This window comes from Podarcis liolepis, assembly GCF_965112155.1.
Source record: "Podarcis liolepis genome assembly, chromosome: 1".
NCBI lineage: Eukaryota > Metazoa > Chordata > Lepidosauria > Squamata > Lacertidae > Podarcis > Podarcis liolepis.
The window spans coordinates 66270714-66296147 of NC_139554.1; the positions used below are offsets into that span (position 1 = coordinate 66270714).

General features: G+C 46.2%; 1 protein-coding gene across 1 annotated transcript in view; it reads left to right on the forward strand.

Annotated features, from left to right (window-relative positions):
• The window catches only part of SPON1 (spondin 1), a 276621-nt gene that overhangs the window by 200564 nt on the left and 50623 nt on the right, over positions 1 to 25434 (forward strand). Inside the window, exon 7 of the mRNA XM_083463706.1 lies at positions 22626 to 22690. Coding sequence (XP_083319832.1) covers positions 22626 to 22690 — 65 coding nt within the window. The remainder of the gene's footprint in view (positions 1 to 22625; positions 22691 to 25434) is intronic.

Sequence of the window (25434 nt, forward strand, 5' to 3'; positions counted from 1 at the left end):
ATTTGTTTGTATTGATGTCTCAACATGAGCAATTACACTTTGAGGTGTTTAATTAAGTCAAGTTGACAGTCCACCCAAAACGTGAGCCCTGCTTTTTTTTATTTTAACTAAGGTTTGGTTAGACACAGTGAAATATAGCGCTGAGTCACATTTCTTCATATAATCAAGCCGTGATTGCATTTCTCAAACCAGTAGTTAGTTTATTTGACATGACCTCTTTTGTAAGAAAAAAGTGCAGGCTGGCGTAAATTCACTCATAATAGAGTTCTGTGAATATAGTCATACCTTGGATCCTGAACGCCTTGAGAATCGAACGGTTTGGCTCCCGGACGCTGCAAACCCAGAAGTGAGTGTTCCGGTTTGCGAACATTGTTTGGAACCCAAACGTCCAACTGGGCTTCCACGGATTCCGATTGGCTGCAGGAGCTTCCGGAACTGCAGGAGCTTCCAGAACTTCCAGAATGGATTCCGTTCGACTTCCAAGGTACCACTGTACAGCACGAAGCAAACTAACTTGGCATTGCGGTGACACACTCTTGTTTGTCCTTAGTGGTAAGTCATGTGAAGTGGTTCTCTGCATCCCATTGGAGTATCAGCAGAAATAAGTTGGTGGAGTTACAATTTGCTAGTCTGATAGGGATCAGCGGGTGTAGGGGTTAGCATGAAACCATGCCATCCAGTGCTAAGCCTCAGATGGCTTCAAGCAACCTTCCCAACCTGTTGCTCTGCAGATGGTTTAGAGTATAATTCCCATCAACCCGGGCTAGCCAAAACATCTGGAGGGCACCAGATTGTGGAACAGTGGCTTAGAGCAGATTGTACCCACTTTCTCATACAATGCAAGAAGTAGGGGCAGGGACTGTATGACTGTAAGGGAGCGGGTTTCTCAACTAGCTGCCTGGCTCTGGACTACCAGGCATGCTGTGGAGCAATGTCACAACAAATGCCGTCAGACAGTCAAACATCTGTTTTGCAACATGTAGAGCAACTTTTGGAAAGAAGTTATATCAGCATTGGTTAAGGATGGGGAAAATATTTGATTCAGTTTGCATTTGAGGGTGAACTTGCCTTATTCACACTTTCTTTCTTTTTTATAATAATTTTATTAAGTTTTCCATTTTAACAATCCAATCAAATCACATTAAATATTCCAAATTATACAAATACATAAAGTCCAAATATTTTGCTAAATTATAATTTTTTGTTGGGGCTTTCCATGCTTCAAGTTCAGTGGGGTCCAATCATCCTATGTTTCTACTGCCTTGAGTTTCCAATAGTCCCTTCTTTAAATCCTCCTGTTGTTATCCTTCCTTCTTTCATGGCCTCTGAGTTGCTTCCACAGGCGAGTTGAAGTGAACAATAATATACTTCTGTGTGTGCCTTATTCACACTTTCTGAAACAATACACAAAGCAAAGCACAGCCATCATTTGATATATGCAGTTTTCTGAAATTTGCAGTGCATTGCTCCATCCAATTATACAAAAATGCATATACTGGAGTAAGGTGTACATACAAAGCCTATACCAGTGAAAATAGCATACAAAAATGCTTTCTATTAGGGGAATTTGCTCTGCAGAAATGTGTCTATCAGGCAAAACAGCATGAGGACTTTAAAAATATATATCCAAACTTATGTGGAATGTGGGAGCTGAACTTAAGTTTGGGGGGAAAATGAGAAACTGATAAAAACTCAAACTGACAAATATATATGTTCACGTGGAGTAACATCATTAAAAAGGGAAGGAGTTTGTACTGTTTTTGTACTGTGAAAGGAGTTGCATCCTTACCGATAGCTGCTGTTGATGGTAACGTGTTAAAATGCATCCATCTTTCCATGGAAAAGCCCTGATTTCATTGCAAACCACAGTGACCTAAGAGCTTATCCCCCTCCATTTTTAATTCCTGTAATACTTTTTTAAGATAAAAAGAACTTCTTGAAAAAATAACATGCTCCTAACTTTAAATAATTGCTTTTATTCTGTATGATCATCTGATTGTGAACAGTGAAAGGAAATACAAAGGGGTTTATGAATTATTTTAAATTGGTTAGTACTCATCAGAACAAACCAAGATTCTGAATGGCCTTCATTGTGGTAAAATTCTTTTTAAAAATGTTGCCACAGGTATCATAATTGCAGCAGGTCTTTACAGTAAAAAGTAATGTTTAAAATATTATTTAAAAGTAAAGTTATGAATACATTTGGAAAACAAAATTATTACATATGTCTATTTCATTGAAATAACTCTTTTGCCTTCAGAGTGTGACAGCAAGTTAAGATTTAAATTAACTTTAAATTAAAGCAGCTTTTATATATTGAGTATTATTCTTCAAATGAAGCAGAAATCTATATAATTGTCATTTATAGAACTCTTCATTTTTATTATCTATTATCTTCTAGACTTTAGTTGCACATCCAGAAAATTACAATGTCATTACCGGATAGAAGTTGTGGAGGTTTTTTAATGGCATGGGAGGAGAAATTCTGTCATTTTAGATTTAAAGAATGCAGAAATTATTCTGAGGAAAAATAGTTATAGACTCTATAAGACATTGTTTCAAGTTACTGAAGCAGATTTGAGCAGAGCTGCCAATGATTGTCCAAAGATCTTGTCAGGGACCCCAGCGTAGCCTACAGCTCCTCTGTCACACATATTGCTGAATTATCTCTGTTCTTCATGGCTAAGAGAAGCATATAGTGCATAAATATATCTGCTATCCATGATGGGGCTCACCTTTTTGAATTATTGCCCTTTGGTGTATTTTTACTTCTTGTTTTCTGCTTGTGAAACAGTTGTAGCTTGGATTGTATTAGCCTGATGTTATCGTGGTACCGGAGGCCACAAGAAGACTGCAAGACATTCCATGGACCATGGAGGCGTCTCAGACAGATAATATGTCTTATTAAATATTTGAAATTTCCCATTCCTAAGTGAACAATAGCATTTAGGTCCACTGATGTAGTATTAAACATCCTGAATTGACAATTATGGGTTTGCTGGCAAAGCACCAAGCTAAGCTACATTTCCCATCTTCCATCCTCCATCCAGTCATTCCATTCCTCAAGTTGTTTTGGTACAGTCTGAACACAGGAATTTCTGTCCAATGTATAAATTGAATGACTGTGAGGCCTCCCTTAATACCCAGCCAGGATTCTTCTCCAGAAGTCAAAGTGTCTGCCCACATCTAAAGTGCAGAACATCGTGTTCTTGCTAAGTGTTATTTAGCAATGTAACATCCGATAACCTGAATGGCATCTAAAATTACTTTTTTGAAAGGAAAGCCCGAACTGCTATGTGCAGTCTTGGCAGCAAGTGTTCTCTTTGGGGCTTGACTTTATATTAGATTCCTAAAGAGTGAGCATAGGTGTGATATTCATCTACTAAAATGTTTTCTGGATCTTCATTTGAGAATATAAAGCTTTTGCAAGCAGGAGTCCACAGTCATAAGGAAAGGTTTTGAGGGAGACTTTTAGAAATTGTCAATTAACTGAAATTGACAAGTTCTCTCCTTAAATGCTGAGATTTCATTTATTTGGAAACTGCCATTAACTTGGTCATTAACAAAACAATAGGGCTCCTCCTATAAAATAAAATAATTAAAACTAAATCACTGTTGATGCTGAAGTGTATTTAAAATTAGCTGCAGTCAATAAGGCTGTATGGTTCCATTTCAGCAAACGTAAGGCCACATGGGGCCAATGAGGTTGGCTGATTTATCAGGGGAAGGAGAAAAATGTGCAGGACAAATCAGCAAAAAGAAAAGAATGGGAATTATGTCACTGAAGGCCTAATGGGGAGTAAAACACCACAAAAATGCTGAAAGATTTGGAAGTTTCCTCTGAGCCATGGGAACCAGTGGCAAAAGCTCAAATCTTCCCTTAAAAGTACTGGTCCAGCTTGATTAGGTAAAGGTAAAAGGTAAAGGAACTCTGGACAGTTAAATCCAGTCACATTCAACTATGGGGTACAGCACTAATCTCCACGGTCAGCTTTCCAGCATGACTAAACTGCTTCTGGTGCAACAGAGCACCATAATAGAAGCCAGAGTCCTGGTATGCTTTCAAACTGCTAGGTTGGCAGGAGTTTGGACAATGCAACAGGAGCTCACCCCGTAGTGCGGATTTGAACTGCTGACCTTGAGATCAGCAAGCTCAAGATGCTCAGTAGTTTAGACCACAGCACCACCCGTGTCCCTTCAGCTTGATCAGGTACCTTATCAGTTCGATTAGGTACCCTATCAAGATACTAAAATCCTGCCCTACAAAAGACTTGATCTGTAGCTGATTGTAGCAAGCAGAGAATTTCCACACTTAAGCCATCTGGGATGAACTAAGTCTGAGAGGAGAATCCTTGTCTAAAGAGGATTAAACAGATTCATAGAGGATGTGACTATCCATGGCTATTAGCCATGATGGCTAATACAACCCCCTGGCTTGGAGTTAGTACCTTTCTGAATACTACTTGAGGGGAATCATAAGTGGGGATCTTAAATCTTGTTTTCAGGTGTCCCATGCACATCTGGTTGACTACTGTGAAAGTATGATGCTGGGCATCAGAGTTCTTCTTCTGTTCTTTTGATGAGGAGCAGTGGAATGAGTTTGGCTCAGATAGTCTTCCAAGGCTATCTGTTAAATATTGTCCATGTTTTCATGGGCTCTGCAGTTTGAAGGACTTTTATGTGGCTGAAAGCCAGCCCACATCTCTCTGTGCCAACATCTGGATTAACCGTAAAACAACACAAATTGGGCAGCAGTTATAAAACATATTTTGGGGGGGTTGTGGAGGCAATGAACCACCTACCAGTAGCTGGAAACTGCAGGAGCAGAGTGCTGTTGCGCAAAGTCTGCTTTGCAGGTTTCCTATAGGTATCTGGTTGGCCACTGTGAGAACAGAATTCTGGACTAGATGGACCACTGGCCTGATCCAGCAGGCTCTTTTTATGTTCTTAACATCAGTTGTTGCCTTTGGATGTTGCCATTTTTAGCTTAAGGACTAGGTTTAAATTATTATTATTCGCAAGTAGAAAATTGCAACTGTACATGTGGCAAGTTGATTCTTGAGAGTTAAAATCATTTGAGAGGTAGGGAATCCCCCAATCCATTAAAGCTCCAATCAGTATACATATTCTACACTTTCTCCTTTCTACAGGTTTCTATAAGGTATAGACATTATGAAATAAATCAAAACTGAAAAAATGAATTAGGCTTAAAATACTGAATCTGAGGGAATGCAAGTGTATGAAAGTATTTTTAAAGTATGTGAGTACAAATGAAACAATAATTTGTAAGATAGTGTCATCTTCCACAGTACATACGATTTTGTTTTGCACTTCCTTCGCTGCCCTGAGGTAGGAGTGTCACAAACAGAATTTCAACCTTTTAATGAAAAAAATAATTCTGCAGCCATGGAGACAGTCATGTATGCAATCTCTCAAATGACATCTAAGCTTGGGTGCCCTTATATTCCTATATTATTAATCAGAGTAGAGAGCACCAGAGATAAAAAGAGACCCCCTCCCAGATGTAAAGGCATAAAAATATACACATCCTGATCTCGGGAACTGTGAGCAAAGGAGAAGTCTCAACGTGTTGCTAAAGGGAAACAGTTAGGGAAAGGAGCCACATAAACACTACAAGAATTCTGACAGCATTAGTAGAGAGAGGAACTGGGTATAGAAACTGAGGCCCTGTTCCTACATTCACAAGGGCTATAGCTCAGTGGTGGAGGATTTGCTTAGAGTGCAGAAGGTCCCCAATTCAGCCCCTGGCATCTCCAGGTAGTGTTGAGAGGGGCCTTGGAGAGCCTCTGCCTATCACTGTAGACATTATTGAACTAGACAGACCAATCAACTGACTTGGTCTGTTGACCAACTGACTTTGGTCAACCTAAAGCTGCAAGAGACCGAATAGTATGCTGGGGGGTGGGGGGAGGCAAGTCCGTCCCACCCACTGTGCAAGTAACCTTTGCGAGAGTCTCAGCATGAGCATTCAGTCTCACAGAGACACTGCCCATTGGATGGGTCACCAGTCCTCCAGTCTCTCATGATTCTTCACCATTAGCCATGTTGGCTGAGGGTTATGGGGGCTGGGGTAAAAAAAAAACATTTGAAGCACACCAGGCTAGACAAGACCAGTTTAGCAGATCAAAAATGGGGAAATAAGTCAAATGAGTGGGGCCTCCAAGCAATTGCCTATTTTTATGGGGAGCCCAGAGAATGGGGGGTGGGCTGCTTCTCTACTATGGTATTTCAAGGCCAGCTGGATACCTTCTGTACTGATCTTCTCATTTCACAGGTGGAGAGCACAAACCACCTGCTGATACAAGTGATGGCATTACCAGCCTCCTAACAAAGTGGGTCTCACTTACCAAGAAGGGATGGGCAAGCACAGGGAGCTTGGCTTCCACACACCTTGCCCCTCCTCTCTCCCTCTCAGTAAGCGCTAGCAACTTGCTGTGTAAGGAAGCAGGAGAGTGTCCCACCCCAGCTGTTTCACCAGCCTCCTCTGGATATTACTGATACTTTTGTTGTCAGGTGCTGTGAGAACACTGTGCATGCATCTTGGGCACTGAAGTGCAATATTCTCTTCTTCCTTGGCCATCAAAGACTGTTATGTCGTCAGCCCTGTTTAGGGAAATTTTCAAGGTTTGATGTTTTGTCGTGTTTTTAATATTCTGTTGGGAGCCACCCAGAGTGGCTGGGGAAACCCAGCCAGATGGACGGGGTATAAATAAATATTATTATTATTATTATTATTATTATTATTATTATTATTATTATTATTATTATTAATCAATATGCAGCTTTCAGCTTCAAGTGTTTTGCTGAGGAGCAATAGCAGAAGATGGCTATTTTGATCTGCTTTTGGGCCTCCCAAGTGGCAGCTGGTTGACCATTTGAAGAAATGGGAAGCTGGATTAGATAGAGCTTTGGTCGGATACAGCCGGACTCTTCTTATGTTGTTCTTAGAGGTATTCTGCATTCATGGCAGAGCTCAACCAAGTGTGGAAATCTTTTCTCATACATTAACACCTGCACAACTTAAGATTCACAAAACTCAATACAGCCATGTGTTACAGGTTACCAGGGGCTTGATAAAGCTTTCATTGCATTTTGGGATTGGAAAAATTGGAAGCTAAGTGATGAAGCACCTGATAGATGATAGTAACATGACTGATGGGATTTTGTTGTTGTTGTTGTTAAGATCTGGTGAAACAGAAGTTGTGCACTGGTTATGCAGATCAGTTTTTTTCCAAACTCAACATCATCTGAAGTCTCTTTGACTTTGACACGTTTGATGAGATGTGTTAAATGTTACAATCTGTTTACTTGACAGCTCTTTGTTGTTCTTGCTCCATGCTGTCATTAAAAGTATTGATTAAATCATGCAGGTATAAACGCAGACTAAAAGACTGTGCATGCCCTTGCAAAATTTACTGATCAGAAAGAACAATATAATATATGCAGAACGAGCAGCCTTCTTTTCCACATGGTATACACCAGAAAAACCACTTTTTGCTTGTTCCTGTAAGTAGCCACAACTGGGAAATAAAGTACATGTCAAAACTTATTGCAAACATTTTATGGTGCTTCCTGCTCCTGCAATGAATAATGGTGGTGAGCTCATTTCAGTGTAGTAGAATAAATGCTCCCCTTTACAGTGTAACACTACTGCATGCATCTTTAAATTCAGAGCCCTCATGAAATAATGAAATAAATGCTGTGCTCAGCAATTGTGTCCTGTCGCTCCGTTCCCCCTTCTTCCCACTTTTGGGAAAATGTTTAGGGTATTGTTGACCCTACTGAGATCTTGGATTAGCACCATGGAGTGGTGAACATAACAAAAGACATTTTCAGTCACTAATAAAGGTAAAGGTACCCCTGTCCATACGGGCCAATCGTGTCCGACTCTAGGGTTGTGCGCTCATCTCGCTCAAGAGGCTGCGAGCCGGCGCCGTCCGAAGACACTTTCGGGTCACGTGGCCAGTGTGACAAAGCTGCAGCTGGCAAGCCAGCACCAACGCAGCACACGGAAACACCGTTTACCTTCCCACTATAAACCGGTACCTATTTACCTACTTGCACTTAGGGGTGCTTTCGAACTGCTAGGTGGGCAGGAGCTGGGACCGAACGGCGAGAGCTCACCCCGCCGCGGGGATTCGAACCACCAACCTTACGATCAGCAAGTCCTAGGCACTGAGGTTTTACCCACAGCGCCACCCGTGTCCCACTAATAGCTTCATCCTAAAGCCAGCTTCTAATGCTGAGTCCCAGCTCCTGCCAACCTAGCAGTTTGAAAGCACGCCAAAAAGTGCAAGTAGATAAATGGGTACCACTTCAGTGGGAAGGTAAACTGCATTTCCGTGCTCTGCTCTGGCTTCAGTGTTCCATTGCACCAGAAGCGTCTTAGTCATGCTGGCCACATGACCCGGAAAAACTGTCTGCGGACAAACGTGGGTTCCTGAAAAGTTAGTCATGCCAGACAAATCTCATTTTTTTGAGCTACAAGATTGCTGAATCAGGGGGATACAACAGTGGAACAGACACCCACAAGAGGTGGTGGACTCTCCTTCCTTGGAGGTTTTTAAGGAGAGGTTGGATAGCCATCTGTCATGTATGATCTAGCTGAGATTTCTGCATTGCAGGGTGTTGATGGCACTCAGAATCCCTTCCAACTCTACAATTCTAGGATTCTGGAAACCGTAGCTCTGTGAGAGGACTAGGTGTCTCCTAACCACTCCCAGAACCCTTAGCAAACTACAAGTCATGCTTTAAATGTATGCTGTGGATGTGGCCTAAATGCTTCTTTAAAAATACTAATCAGATATTAATCCCCACCACCACATGCACACACACACCTTCTCGGTGTTCCTGAATCAAAGCATTTCTTATACTTGTCATACAGGCATTAGGACACTGTTTACTGAGTCCACACGCCTTTAAAAAAAGAGTCAGAAATAGATTTAAGGGGCTTTGGTATCTTCGATGAGATGAAAAAGTAGTTTATGTAGTGTCTGCCAGGGGAAAATTGATTCCCTATTTATAGGGGAAAGAAATGCAAAAACTTGTACGTTCGAAATGATTGAGTTGCTGAGGAGGTAATTCCATCTCTGTCCATAGACGTCACTATATAACTATTGATTTCAGTCCAAGCACATCTATAATCTTCATTTATGATGAAGGGTGGTTTTTCAAGGGCCACCATTTTCCAAATGTCAGGTTATAAGAGCATCCCCATTCTGCCTGAGGAAATCATTGTCATATAAATAAAGTTGTATGGAGAGTCAAATGGGCAAAAACCAGCCTATGTAAACTTTCTAATAGAAAGGTACTTGCAGCTGTTTGTGAAAGATTGGAATTGGGCCAGTGTCACATGCATAGAGGGCAAGATTGCAACCCACATCCTATCAGGGCTAAAAACAAAAACAAAACAAGCAGAAGGCCCACATGATGTGTCTCTGCATGATTTCAGATTTCAGGTGGGGGACTGAAATCATGTCAAGGCCAGTTGTGGAGGAGGGGGGGTCCGCTCCAGGTGCCATCTCTGAGGGGAGTGACAAGAATGTTAGTATCTTCAGCTCACAGGCAGAGGTACCTGGCCTCCCCCGAGGCAATTGAGCGAGATACTGCAAGTGGAGAACCGTGCTGCTGTGAGTGGAGGATCCCTCCGCCGCCGCTGCAGCCATGAGCCAAGGATCCCACTGCCATCCGTACAGCGCTAGAGCAGCGGTATCAGTGCCGCGCGTGCGACGTACGTAGTGGTGCCACACATGCGCCGCCGGGTGGTTTGCCCTGCCCCTTGACACCCCTCACAAGATTTCGGAGAGCCTTCCTTCGCCCCTGGTCAAGGCCCCACATAAAATGCTCCCTAGAGCATGATAGGTGAAAAACTAGCCTACAGTTTTGCTTCTTGATGTACTGATTTTGTAGCTGATGAGACTATTTTATATGGTGAAGCGGTAAGATCTTTGTGTATCCACTCCATGTTGTCTGGAATAGTACAGCGCAGGAACAGGGTCATCACGTGTGGTTTCAATAGAAATCAAATATTTGCAACGAAACTAAGGGAACTGGACATCATCTAGTTCAGTGTATGGTAATATTCATACAGAAGTAGTCAAAATTCACATTATTTATTTTTAAACACCATACGACAAAGAGCAGGATAAACCATTCAAAGTTTTGTTAAGAAACCTTAGGGCAGGAGAAGCCAAAGACAAGCAACAAAACACCCTGCCCCCTCTCCCCCCACTCCACTAGGGACTAGGGGAGAAATTAGATTCACTTCTTCATTTAGGGTTTCTGAAATTATACGCAAACCAAAGCACAGCCACCCTTCAAAATTCACACTTCTCTGATCTCAGTTCTCTACTGCAGGCTTGTCCAACTTCCAAGAGACTGCGATCTACTCCCACTATTAAAAAAAATGGTGGTGATCTACCCACTTGATTGACCAAATTTGTTCAGATTTTTTTTTTTTTGAAGGGGGGTGGGAGGGGTCCCACGATCTACCACAGGCATCCCACAATCTACCAGTAGATCACAATCTACCTGTTGGTCATTCCTGCTCTACCACATATACTGGGGTAAAAGATGCATATGTTGTTGGTAATAACATACAGAAATGCATTCTATGAGGGTAAAGTGCTCTACAAAAATGTATATATTAGGCGAAATTGCACACAAACACATGCATATTAGGAGAAATTTGGACTAAAAAAATATTCACAGACTGATGCGGAAATGTGGCAAACTGTACTTGGAAAAGAGAGCAATCGAGAGAACCCAAAATGGACAGATCCATCTGCCCCTAACCTCCACACACATTCCTCCTCTTCCTTAGCTGGCCGAGCACTAGTGACTAGACAAGTGGCAGCATGTTTGGAAATGAGTTTTTTGCCCTTCCCACCCAACTGCTGCCTTGGCGCACTGGTGTGCTGAAACAGAATGTATCCACACACTCAGGCCTGGTGATCCTTGGAAATGGAGTCCTTTTGAGGTCTACAGCAGTGGCATTGCATGAGTCACTTGGTCCACTGTGCACACTGACACATCCTATGTCAGGCAGCCCTTAAGCCCAGGATGCCAGGTGAGATGCTCAAGAGCATTCCTCTCTCTCGGCCTGCCACTGCAGCTCCACAAATCCCTGCCAGACTTGTGAGGAAGCTGGATAAAGAGGTGACTGGCAGCCTTACAAGGGAGGTGGGGAAGGCATTTGGGGAGTCATTGATTGGCATGGAGGGTGCTTTGAAAAACGCAGGCTGCTGCACATGCTTTTAGTTGGGAATTAAAAGATCACATTTTGTTTGAGCTGGATCCTCTGAGCGTGGCACAGAAGACGAACTTCTCCCGCATCCCTACTGCTTGGCCACTGATGATGCAGGGCCACAACCAGAAGAAATCTTTTTCACATATTTGCCAGCTCATGGGGCCTTCTGTGCCATATTCCGCACCTAGTATTTTGCTTCGAGGTGAACGGAGGCTTTGTCTGGTGCCAGAAGAAAAAGAGCTCACTGCACCGAAACAGGGGACTGGGCTGCCTTCTCACATATGAGCTGCCATCTGTTGTTTTCACCATCATGTAATGCTTACTAAACAACACGGTACCTGCTATACTTTTTATATATGCTGGAAGCCACCCAGGGAGGCTGGGGCAACCCAATCAGATGGGCAGAGTACAAATAAATTATTATTATTATTATTATTATTATTATTATTATTATTAACTTCCTTTGCATATGTGAACTGTTCACTTGATCAGGCAAAAGGCTTTTTGAAGCAACTTTTTGATAACTATGATATTCTCTCATTGATATAATTAGCACCGTCTTCTGAATCTACAGAGCCAGATTTTCAACAGAATAGGATAAAATGCTGTATCATCATTGATTTTGGATGCCCCGATTCCCCCCTCTCCCCATCTCTTCATTTTAACTCTCCTCAGCTGGGAACATGTTCAGCCTGCCTTAATGAAAGCAGCATATTAACTCGGCATCAAAAATTAATTATTTCAAGCTGGCGTCTTAGGGTGAGTAGAGCAAATCCCAAACACCAGGAGGAGCCAGAGAAGTTTCACAAGCTTTTGCGTGCTGAGGTCCCCCAAAACACCCCATCCCCAATAACTCACACTTCACACATAATTTTTGTTTAAGGTTTTTGGCATAATTTTGGCCACAACTTTATTATCATACATAAACTGTGAGTGGTTGCTTAGGCATTGGTTAAGACTATCTGTCCCCCCGCCTTGGGGACAGGACTGACTTCCGGATTCCAGCGGAAGCCAGTGTGGAGGAACAAGTTCCGGGATAACTGGAGCTGCGACACAGACCCTCAGCTTCTCCCCACATGCTCCCAGGGGCTTACGCGGCCCAAACCCGATTCCAGGGGTTTGGACAAAAGGATGGTAAGCCCCTGAATTCCTTTAACGGAATTTCCGTGCAGCAGCATCACCTGAGGGGCAGGCACAGCCAATCCATACCCCTCCACCAACCAATTTAAACCAATGCCTAACCGCCAACCTTACAAGTTGTGACGATTTGCTACGCGGTAGGCAAAAACCAAATGGCACACACTAATCAGCCATATGGCAAAATTCCTACCGGGCCCCCGCATCAATGCGAACGACCCCATGACAGGCAATAGCAAGGTCAAAGCGAAGCCCAAACAAGGGAGGGCGGGCGGGTGATCCGATGCCCACAGCAAAAGAGAAAGCAACTCTCTGTGGGCCTAGCTTAAATATCCTCTGATCTCCACCCCCAAATTGGCAACATACTATTTGCCCCAGCAACACCAACACCAATCCTGGCCAGATGCCTTCCCACGATTCTGCCTGGCAACTAAAGGGTGCTTTGCCTGGCCCCAGCCGCAACACGTGCTCTCCCTTAGTGAGAACACGCTTTGCGTGCTGAGGTCCCCCAAAACACCCCATCCCCAATAACTCACACTTCACACATAATTTTTGTTTAAGGTTTTTGGCATAATTTTGGCCACAACTTTATTATCATACATAAACTGTGAGTGGTTGCTTAGGCATTGGTTAAGACTATCTGTCCCCCCGCCTTGGGGACAGGACTGACTTCCGGATTCCAGCGGAAGCCAGTGTGGAGGAACAAGTTCCGGGATAACTGGAGCTGCGACACAGACCCTCAGCTTCTCCCCACATGCTCCCAGGGGCTTACGCGGCCCAAACCCGATTCCAGGGGTTTGGACAAAAGGATGGTAAGCCCCTGAATTCCTTTAACGGAATTTCCGTGCAGCAGCATCACCTGAGGGGCAGGCACAGCCAATCCATACCCCTCCACCAACCAATTTAAACCAATGCCTAACCGCCACCCGAGCCCTTACGCTCGCCGCCAACCACTCACAAACTTAAACACTCCCTCAACTTAGCCACTACTGACCTCAACCATACATCATTCCCAACAGAGGTAAGATGAACCCCATCCAACCTGTAGCAATCAGTGGCTTTAACATTGATATCTGGGTGGGGAATCACAAGCCCACCCATATCAGACACCAGCTTGCTTGCAGCTGAATTTATACGCTTTCGCACCCTTTCGGTGGCCACAGGGCAGGGACTACCCCTCCAGATGCAACGCTGAAGCAACTGGGACCAAATAATCTTAGTAGCAGGCACCAAGGCTGCCAAGTCCCTCAAATCCTGCAAAATAATAGCACGTAAAACATAACATGAAGAGGAAACCATATCATTTTCCCCAAGCTGCACCACAATCACTGTTGGGGGGCCTTCCAGCAGAACCCGCCTCTGCATGAGCGGTAGGAATTCCTTCCACAGCATCCCCCTTCTGGCGATCCAAGACACTTGCACGTGCTGAGGAAAGCCAAGGCCAGCTCCCAATTCGGAATGCCGAGCTCTGCAAGCAGCCCAATGCACAATACTGTGCCCCACAATCCAGACCCGGATGGTGGGAAGACCTAGGGTAAAACAACATATGTGAGTACATGAAGTCAGCATTATTTCCGCACATAACCCCTGTATGCGCCCGACTTCCAACGTCCCAGGTCCTTAATCCTTTTCGCCGACAAGCCCCAATGGGCAGCTGTCGTTGCCGCCCCAATCCTAAAGGAATGCGGAGCAAATTCAGATGCTGCATGGCCACAGGCAGCCACGACTTTCCTCAAAACACCAGCGAACTGATGGCGCGCCAGGGGCCGCCCATCTTCATGAATGAGCAAGGGCCCCCCTCCAGGGGGTCGCAAGGCCATGTATTTCTGGAGATCCTTAACTGGGCAAGGGCCCCCCTTCCCAGTTGCCGGGAGCCGAATAACTGCTCCCCTACCCAGCTGATCAGTCTTGGAACTCCTGACATGGACCTGCAGTTCCGACTGAGACAGGCTCACGTCCTGTAGCAACAAGCCTCTAGAACCTCCATCCTGTTTAGGTTCAAACACCACCTCCCCAACTCTTAGGGCCCCAAAAAAGGCTAGCGAATAGGCTGCGGAAAACAACCGAGCCTCAAACCTGGACCAACAGATGCCCTTCAATTTACTTCGCATCTCGTTCAGCAAACTAAACGTTATAGGCCTCCTTGTGGCTGGCCTGGAAGGGCGAAGACGCCCCCAGCCTTCCAAAGCCTTGCGCACCACAAATTTTCCACAAGGATCATTATTAAAATAAACCTTGCTGAAGAAGGAAATTGCGGCTGCATGCAGCCTCAATGTCCTGGGCGCCCGCCGCATCTGAAACAAATGTGCCAAATATTGGAGCACTTGAGCGGAGGAATGAGGTGTGCGCCTTTCCCCTACCACTGACCGCCCAGTAAAGTACAAAAAATCGGTCCAAGCCTTCTTATAGGACCGCAATGTGGAGGGGGCAACAGATGCAGCTACTCCCTGTAAAACTAAGTGCTGCCAAGGTTCCAGAGATGATCCGGGAAAAATTCCGGACGGTCTCGAGCCACTGGCGCCAGGGACCTGAATCGCTCCATCTGAAAACGGGACAGAGCATCAGCAATCTCGTTAGACACTCCAGGTACAAAACGAGCTGAAAATACAATATTAAAACGCAAGCAATGCAAAACGAAACCCCTCAGCAGTGCTGATACCCTAAGTGATCGTGAAGACTGCTTGGCAAGCACGTTCACCACCGCCAGGTTATCTGTCCAAAAACATACACGCCGGTCCCTGAAATGCTCCACCCACAAATGGACAGCCACTACAATGGGAAAAAACTCGAGAAAAGTTAAGTCTCGAGTAACAGCTCCCCCACGCCAGGCCAGAGGCCAACGCTCGGCACACCACCTGCCATCCCAATACAAACCGAAGCCCAATGACCCTGCCGCATCAGAGTGCACCTGAAAATCATTCCGCAGATTCAAGGTGTCCTGCCAAAGTGACACCCCATTGAATTCCTCCAAGAATTCCAACCAAATACGAAGATCAGCACGCACATGGGCTGACAGGCGCACTCTATGCCTCGGGGACCTCAAACCAGACATCAGTCTGGCCAAACGTGAGCAAAAAGGACGCCCCGGAGCGACCACCCTGCAAGCAAAATTTAGGTGGCCCAGCAACGACTGTAGTTGTCGCAGGGTAACCTTTTTCAAGGGAATGAGGTCAGATATGATGCTTCTCAGCGTGATGATCTTATCTGCCGGCAAACTAGATGTTTGCGCCACCGTATCCAACAGAATACCCAGGTAAGTCAACTGCGTAGAAGGACCTTCGGTCTTCTCAGCGGCTAACGGTACGCCCAGTTCCCCAGTTAAGGCCCTGAAGGCCTCCAGCAACACCACACAGTCACCCGTATCACTTGCTGAGGCCAATAAATAATCATCAAGATAGTGAGTGACTCCGCCCAAACCAGTTCTTTTTCGCAGGGCCCAGTCCAGAAAGGAACTAAAACACTCAAAGGCCGCACAGGCTACTGAGCAGCCCATGGGCATGGCCTTGTCAAAGTAAAATTCCCCATCAAACTGAAATCCCAACAGCCAGAAGTCATCCGGATGAATAGGCAGGAGCCGAAATGCTGACTCAATGTCGCATTTGGCTAGCAGGGCACCCTGCCCAAACTTCCTTATCATCTTGATCGCTTGATCAAGCGATGCATACTTCACAGAACAAAGCTCTGGGGGAATAACATCATTTACTGATGTGCCCCTAGGGTGGGAAAGGTTGTGAATTAGGCGAAATTCCCCCGGAGCTTTTTTAGGAACTATACCTAAGGGTGAAATATGAAGATTGGGAAAGGGGGGCTCGGCAAAAGGGCCGGCCATCCGTCGTAAAGCCAATTCTTTCCCAATTTTTCTACGTGCAACCTCAGGCATTTCTCTCACAGACTTCTGGTTTGCAGGGTTCCTAGCTACAGGAGTTGACGCCACTGGGATCCGAAAACCCTGAGAAAAACCATCACGCAAATAAGACGCTGCGTCCTGCAGAGGGTATAACTGCAACCATGACAACAATGGCTGTAGCTTAACCGGGGTGTAAGCTAAAGAAAAAAGAACACTATTTTGCTGCCCCGGAGACTGTAGCCTGAGGGGCGGCCTTTGGGGGCTGCTGAGAGCCCCCCCCTTTCCGAAAGGGCCTTCGAACCCCTGCACAAGAAGATGCAGGATGGTTCCCTGAACACTTCTCACAACTATGAGAATACCTGCAGAACTGGCGCTGACAGGTACCCTTATTAAAATCCCAACAAAAGAATCTACGACCCGTCTTAGCTGGCACTGCCTTAGGTTTCTGTGCTTCGGGGACCTTATTATCAATGCGTGGTGCCACATAAGTAGTCCAGACATCTAAATCCTTACGATCCCAGCGGGCAGTGGGAATCTTAGCGGCCCTGCGTCTGAAATTCTCATCATAGGAAATCGCAGCGGATGCTCCAGCCATCGTAAACGCTGAACGCACTATGGACAAATAAACCCATAGGTGCATGGATCTCCGCGGGTAAGCTGCTGCCACCACTCCAGCGAACACCTGGAAACTATCTAACCATCGCTCGAAGGTCCTTTCCGCTTTTGGCACAACCACCCTCCGCTTTGTGGCTGCCACACCCTTATCCTGTGCATCCTGGCTCTCCTGGGGGGGTGCCAAACTAAATATATCAATGTAACGGCCATCCAGGATCCTGGATCGGAGTTTTGTAGGCAAGTGGGCCCCGGGAATAATGTCCCTAGCCGAATTAGTGGATACTTTTACATCAGGCATCAGGACCCCATCCCGACAGTCCTGAACCGCCCCATACTTTGCCCTGTGGGAGTTTGCCCTTCGCTCCCAAGCCCACTTTGGAAGGCCCGAGGTCTCCCCAAAGCCCCAGTACAGCTTAAGCGAAGATTCCTCATCACTACTGGAGGTTTGAGACGAAGTACCTGTGGAAGACGACGAAGTGTCCCTTCGTCTCCTCTTGGCACGCCTCCTAGACTTCTTCTTTCGGCGACGAAGCCCACCGGAAGAAGACTTCGGAGGTGGAGGAAGGCTATCCTCCACAGAAGACTCAGATCCATCACCTTGCCGCACCCCATCACCTGTCCGGATGTCACCTGGAACTGACTGGAAAGAGACAACTTGTGAGTGACCAGCGTCCGACCTTACTACAGCTGCAGACTGCACCGCTGAAGCCCGAGCCGCCCGCAACCTTGCAGACGCCCTCCGCCCTTTTGTGCGCCTGGTGCCCCCCCGCACCCTTGGCGCAGCAGCCCGTGACACCGGCAAAACAGGTGACTGGGTCAATTGGGTATTAATAAAATCCCCCTCGCCAGACACGTTCCCCCCCTCATCTTCACTAGATGATGACGTTGGAAAAGAAGCACCAACAGGGGAAGCTAGACTCGCGGAGGAAGATAATGGAGTTGAACAGCGTTGAATGAGGCCTTCCATCTCGGCCTCCACGCGTGCCAATGCGGCCGGGTCACTAGCCAAACCAGTGACCATGGATTGAAGGCGTCTCATCGGTTGACTAGGTTCAGGTGAACGAAGAGCCTGAGACGGGCCTTTTATGGGCCGCTTCGATGAAGACGCGGGTCCAGGCCTCCTTGCCGCTTGCCTCTTAGGAGCCATACCTGCTACCAAAAGGACAATCAACAGTATTAATTGTAAGCAACAACACTAGCTTTTTTCCCCAACAATAAGTAGCTAAAGGCCGTAAATTGACTTCAAAATCCTGGGGGGGGGTGCACTTGTGCCGCTCGCCAGCAGGTGGCGCCCTGTGCATAGAAGGCCAGGTATATCGGCTGCACTTGCAACACACCGCCACTAGAGGCCACCACCCTTTGCAGCAAGGCCAGTCAAAATGGCGCTCCCGCCAAAACTGCTCAGAGGCTCCCAACCACTTCACCCAGGCCTACCTCCCCCCAAAAAGGCCTGGATTGGGCCCAACCAGCCTGCAAAAGGCCGAAACGGAACCGGCGGCCGCGCTAAGCGCCGGTGGCCGATGCCGCGCCGCCCGCGCCGCTCACCCGGCCAGGGACGGCCTGGCTAAGGCCGCGCCGCGCGCCCGGAGCGCGCCGGCCGCCCCGCCCGCTATGGGGCGGAGGGGGAGCGCAGCGGCCGCGGCGCTCGAAACGGCCGCCCCGGGGACAAGGCCGACACCCCGGCCGCCCCGCAAAGGTCAGGGGAGGGGGAAAGCAGCGGCGCAAACCCCTCCCTCCCGGGCCTAAAAGGCTCGAGGCCCGAGCGCGAAAGCGCAAGCTGGCGTCACGGGAGGTGTCCGCGCGGCACCCCTCCCCCCCACCCAGGCCGCCTCAACAAGCAGGGCGCACCGAGCGCGTAGGGGAAGGCCGCCGCCGAGGGAGCGAAAAGGAGGCCCCGGGCGCGCCCGGGGCAGCGTCACGCCAGCCACCAGGTAAGGAGGAGGAAAGGAGGGGAAGGGAAGGGCTCTGTCGGCCCGAAAGGAAATTAAATAAATCAATAAATAACTCCCCGCTCCCCTCCCAAGGCCAAACGGTGCCCAGGAACAAGGCCAAGGATGCCCACAATAGCAGGCAGGGCGAGCGCCCACCCTTGAAAATGCCCCGGCCGCGATCAGGCCAAGGCTCGGGCCTGGCGCCCCCCCCCCCCGGCCCTCAGGGTCCGAGGCCCCGGGAAGAAGGCAGGGACTAAAATCAGAAAAAAGGAAAGAACTAGAAATTAAGGAGAATTTTTTAGAAAATTACAAAGAAATCTGGTAAGGTAAAGGGATAAAAGGAGAATTAGGCTTATACAACCAGTCCTTCGCTGTGTTCGATCCGATGCCCACAGCAAAAGAGAAAGCAACTCTCTGTGGGCCTAGCTTAAATATCCTCTGATCTCCACCCCCAAATTGGCAACATACTATTTGCCCCAGCAACACCAACACCAATCCTGGCCAGATGCCTTCCCACGATTCTGCCTGGCAACTAAAGGGTGCTTTGCCTGGCCCCAGCCGCAACACGTGCTCTCCCTTAGTGAGAACACGCTTTAGCGCCGCACGTTCGCTCTCCCCCCTTCTTGGCGAGGGAGAGAGAGAGAGGAAAGTAATGACAATAGCAAAAGCGGCCTGCGCAAAATTGATTTCCCTAAACTGGGGCATATGTGGATTAGAGCTAGCCTGAGGTAGCAGAGTCATTTCTGTCAAGCAGGGGATGGCAAGATTATCACTAACCTGAAAGGACAGCTCAGTAGGAGCTGCCAATTACACGTAATGTATGGTGTGTGGGTTTTTCCTTTAATTGGGGAATCGCTTAAAAAAAAAAAAAGACAACAGAGAAATCATAGGAATGAGTAGTGAACATCATATCCCCTACAACAATCTATGGGAGAGAGTTCTGCAGGAGACTGGGTAGGGAGAGGAACTTGATAGATATTTCTTTGTACACCAAAGCCTCATTAAAACTGATCCCCTGGTTTTGTTTTGAGGTTTATTACACAACACACAATTTCAGAATTGCTGTATCAGGAATTCTTATAAGCTTCAAAGAAGTGGGGGGAGGGGGGCACCTTTATTCACTCCTCAGCCCCACACAGGTGCGATATATTCTCATTGCTTTTATGAGATTGAGTCAGCTGACAAGGAATGAGGATAAAATCGCTCTCTTTTCTTCTATTTAAGAAAAGCAGCAACGTGTCTTTTATTGATTATGTTTTCATAGAAATGGTCCCTTGGAATATAGAAAGCATCCTTCATGCCGTTTCCAGTTCTCTTGGCAAAAATAATAATATTGGCATATGAGTTTGAAAGCCCTGAAACTGATCATTGTGTAGAATCCCCCTGTGCTCTCTCTCACACACATACACACTTCCACAATATAGCTTTATTGTCTAATGCCCCTGACTAAGCTGGTGTGCACCGAGCAATATATTTTGTTAATCAAGGGTAACAGTTACTCCAGACCCAGGTTGAAACCTCCACTTAGCCATCAAGCTCACTGGAGTCACTACCTCAGCCTAACTTACCTCACAGGATTGTTGTGAGGAAGACGAATGGGGGGGGGGAACCATATACAGTGGTACCCCGCAAGACGAATGCCTCGCAAGACGGAAAACCCGCAAGACGAAAGGGTTTTCTGTTTTGGAGGCGCTTCGCAAGACGAATTTCCCTATGGGCTTGCTTCGCAAGACGAAAGCCCATAGGGAAATCTCCGGGGACCTGTTTTAAATTGCTGGCGGTCGGGAGCAAAGACTTTCGCCCACAGCCGGCCTTCAGAAGAGGTCCTGGACCTCTTCTGAAGGCCGGCGGGGGGCAAAAGTCTTTGCTCCCCCCGCCTGCCTTCCCGGGACAGCGGAGACTTCTCCACTGCCCTGGGCGATCTTAAAATGCTGGCGGGCGGGAGCCTCCATAGGCGCGCGTCACCTCTCCAACCGGGAGAGCGCGCGCGGGGCTAAAGCAGCCCCCTGCGACCCTCTCCCGGCTGGAGAGGTGACGCGCGCCTATCGCAGGAGCCTCCATAGGCGCACATCACCTCTCCAGCCGGGAGAGCACGCGCAGGGCTAAAGCAGCCCCCTGCGACCCTCTCCCGGCTGGAGAGGTGACGCGGGGCTATGGCAGGAGCCTCTATAGCCGCGTGTCACCTCTCCAGCCGGGAGAGCGCGCGCAGGGCTAAAGCAGCCCCCCGCGACCCTCTCCTGGCTGGAGAGGTGACGCGCGCCTATGGCAGGAGCCCGCCAGCATTTTAAAATCTCTCCGGGACAGCAGAGACTTCGCTCCCACCCGCCAGCATTTTAAAATCGCCCCGGGACAGCAGGGGCTTTTAAAATGCTGGCGGTCGGCAGCAAAGCCCTCCTGTCCCCCTTCTGAAGGCTGGGGGTGGGAAGAAAAGCCCTTGTTCCCCCCCACCACCCTTCAGAAGAGGTCGGGGGACAGACTGTCCCCGGACCTGGTCTGAAGGCGGTTTCCCTAGGAACGTATTAATTGATTTTCAATGCATTCCTATGGGAAACCGTGCTTCGCAAGACGAAAAACTCGCAAGAAGAAAAAACTTGCGGAACGAATTAATTTCGTCTTGCGAGGCACCACTGTATACAATTTTCAGGTCACATATAAATAAACACAAATGTTATATGTTATCTATGCAAATATACAACAGACCACGTGGCATTTTCCCTATTTACCAAACCGATTCACTGTTATATAGTGTGGCAGATCCCCTAAAGAGACGTGTGGCAGGAGCCAAAATGGTGGACAGGTTTATAAAATACTTGCAGAATTATACCTTGTTTGTACAGCGCCTCTTTGCACACTTCTGGTTACATGGTAAACCAATGGGACAGGAAAACAGAGAGAGCAGAGCAGTAGTTCCTTTCTGTGAATGCCCTCATTTTACACGAGGCTGGTTTATTTGCGAAGAAAAGAATTGTTGTTTAGAGACGGGTAACATTAACCAATATCATCATTATTAAATCATGTAAAATGGCCCAGTTTCTTCCATTCTTGAAACAGGTACCTGAGTTTCCCTATCATGCACACCCACAACCCTCTGATAGCTTCATTTTTTTTTTTACTTCTTTATTTTTAAGACATGAGGAACAGGCAACAGAGCAATGACAAGGGCTGCCCTGCAGCCTTTATATCCTGTGTGGATTGTACTCTGTTCTGGGTTATCCTTTGGAGTTCATGGGCTAAGATGGGGAACCTGTGGCCCACCAGGACTCCAACTCTCATCAGTCCCAGCCAGCATGACCAATGGTCAGGGATGAAGTGAATTAAAATCCAGCAACATCTGGAGAGCCTCAGGTTCCCTGTCCCTCACATAAGCTCTTAAACAATGTCAGCACCACCTACATGTAGAAAACGCAATGATGGGGAAGAGAAAGACTTCCTTTTGGGTTGAACCCATGAACAGAACCCAGCAGGAAGTCTGGAACCTGCTCATGGAAAGACCACCCTTGGGGAAAGCTGTAAAGTTACACAGAGTGCCAATGCTAATGTAATTTTCCTATGAGTATGTGCCTGCTGCAGGATCCATTCAAAAAGTTACCCTCGCAAGTAATGAACATTATGTCAGAATCATCCCTCTGTGTCACACAAAGGAGGAAATGCACTCCCAGAGTAGGAAATGCAATGATGAGCTATAGCTGCCTTCGCAGGAATTATGAGGAGCAATTTGAATTCAAGTGCCTTTTCCGCCGGTTACAAATCATTGCAGAGTGTTATTCACCATAATGCTGTCCAAACATCATTTTATTTATTGATGTTTATTGCTTCTCTTTTGCAGAGTGATGAGGTTTTGACTGTCATCAAAGCAAAAGCACAATGGCCTGCCTGGCAACCGCTAAACATGTAAGTAGGCAGGGAATTAAACCTCCCAAAAGATTTCCTTCTCCGCTGTCCTCTGACAGAATGCTCTGAATGTCTTGCCTTCCACCAAAGTTTATCTCTTCCAAAGAGCAACAGAAAAAATCCGGTTGATTAATGAGTTTCTTTTTTTATACCATTATGTCTCTTTCCATTTATCTCTCTAACAAGATGTGTGTGTGTGTGTGTGTGTGTGTGTGTGTGTGTGTTTGAAGGAGGTGAGTACTAGATTAGGAGTTTGTTTTACTTACCAGGCACTATGGACATATATTTGAATCTTCTTGTGCTCTCCCTGTTCTGAGCAGTGAGGATATAGCTGCACTATAGACTAATACGCCAGTCATATGCATGCTTACTTTGAAGCAAGTCCAAGTGAGGTCAATGGAACATGTTCCCATATAAATGTGTAGAGAATTGCATCCATAAAATAGGTTAACAAAGGCAGCCTTTGTCTATTTTAAAACAAAAAAACAAAAACATAGGCAGCCTTGGGAAATCCAAATCTGTGAAGATTGTGGAATCTCCAACAGGAAATTACTGGTTTCCTTAAAAAGCTAAAATTCCCAAATTGTGGTGGGGGTGGGGTCCAAGTTAATTTGTGACATAACAGATTGCGTTTAAATGCAAGCTTGTGTTTTAGAATATGACCGATTCTGGAGGAATAATAATAATAGACTCTGACAACATCACAAAAAGCGATAGAGCAATAAACATCCGCCAATTGCCCCATCAGCTCTCCACATCAAAGATTCCCCTGGCTCTTTTGATTCTGTGCCTACTTCAGAACCATTGGATCTAACTCTCTGAAGCTTCCTTGGGTGGCTGAGTGAGTGGAGAACTATTCTTTCGGATATGGAACAAAACTTTGGTCAATTCAAACATGAACACAGCTTTAATTAATGAACATATGAAATAGTCATACTGTGCCTTAGTGTGCAACCCTCTCTTCTTTTTTCCCTAGTCTTCATTTCCTGAAAAAGCCACTTCCTTTTGAAATATCAAACACACTTTCCAGAGTATAACCCTAGAAAGGACACTACAGGGTTAGGCCCCATTCTTACATGACTGGCACATTTCCTAATTTACTAATCTTCTAGCACATTTTCATCTCCTTTCTTTCGTCACGAAATATGTTGCTTTATTCCACAGCCTTCCTCTAGTCTCATGAGATTTGTTTGGCTGTGTCTTTTGTGCAGTTTTCTTTTCCAAACTGGCACATTTCTAATGCTTTTTCATCAACGCACACAACAATTCAAGGCTTATGCTTGATTTGGTCAGCTGTGGGGCATGTGTACTTTGGCATTCATGCTCCCAAGGCTTTTGCCTAAACTGTACAGCATTCCCCCCCACACACAGACACCTTAAATTGTTGTGTGGACCAGTGGAAAATTGCCTTTTCTAAGCTTGTCATTCCCATGTTTTTCTAAAACAGCATTTTTAAAAATAATAATAATAATGGAAAATCCAATCACAACCCCTCTGGTCTTATTTACTAGGATGTTTTAGCAGTGAATAATTTTAAAATAATGCATCTCTAACCTTTTACTCACACACCTATTTAAACATTTCCTAAGCGTATTAGCTCATTCTTATGCTTTTGACACCCTTGATGTTTATAGAATTACTTACTTCAATTGCCATGTAATTACATTTCCTATCAGTGCAAACAATGTCCAACAAGAAATGATCCAAATTTTAGTCATTTAAAATTTTATACCAAGTTTTACTCACTACAGTCAGGACATATCTACATATTGCTCATTTTGGGAATTGGATGCCCTCACAAAGCAGATCTTATCTCTGACAGTTCTCACACACAGAGGGCCTTCAGAACCGCAACTGCAAATCCACAGGGACTCAACCTGCTTTGAGTACAACCAGCTTTCTGTTTTGGCAAAATGTAGATGCCCATCTCATGACAGTAGTACCCTGTAGTACCCAAGTGGCTATATGTTGTGTCTGGAAAGTGTCCTATTCCTCCCCCTTGTTTATGTCTAGATTACCGTATTTTTTGCTCTATAAGACTCACTTTTTCCCTCCTAAAAAGTAAGGGGAAATGTGTGTGTGTGTTATGGAGCGAATACAGGCTGCGCAGCTATCCCAGAAGCCAGAACAGCAAGAGGGATTGCTGCTTTCACTGCACAGCGATCCCTCTTGCTGTTCTGGCTTCTGAGATTCAGAATTTTTTTTTTCTTGTTTTCCTCCTCCAAAAACTAGGTGCGTCTTGTGGTCTGGTGCGTCTTATAGAGCGAAAAATACGGTAGTTAATCCCTTTCAAAATGTCTGCTCAGGACTAAATTTCCAAATGTGGTTGTTAAGAATGGGAAAGGGAAAGGTTGCTGGAGGAGAATTTCAAAGGCTGTGCAAAATGTGCATGCTCTAATCCTTCTTAAATCTACAAAACTCTGGTTATCTTTCTATATGCACCCATTGGCCCTGATCCAGACATTTACACAAGAACAGCAAGCTGCTGTAGTTTTGGGTAAACACAGCTTAGTGCACAAGGTTGACTTAGGAGATTCCATATAAGGCAAGGCATGGAGTTACTAGGGTTGTTTAAAGTACCTCCAATTTGGTTCAGGGCCCAATTTGGTGATCTTGATCAGGTCTCAATCTGACCAGAACTAAACCAAAAACTCTTGCCTGCATTTGCACCTCCCCCTCCCTCCAATGCATGTTTATGTCATGGAATTCTACTCAAAATTGATCCAGAGCCGATTCCAGCGTAT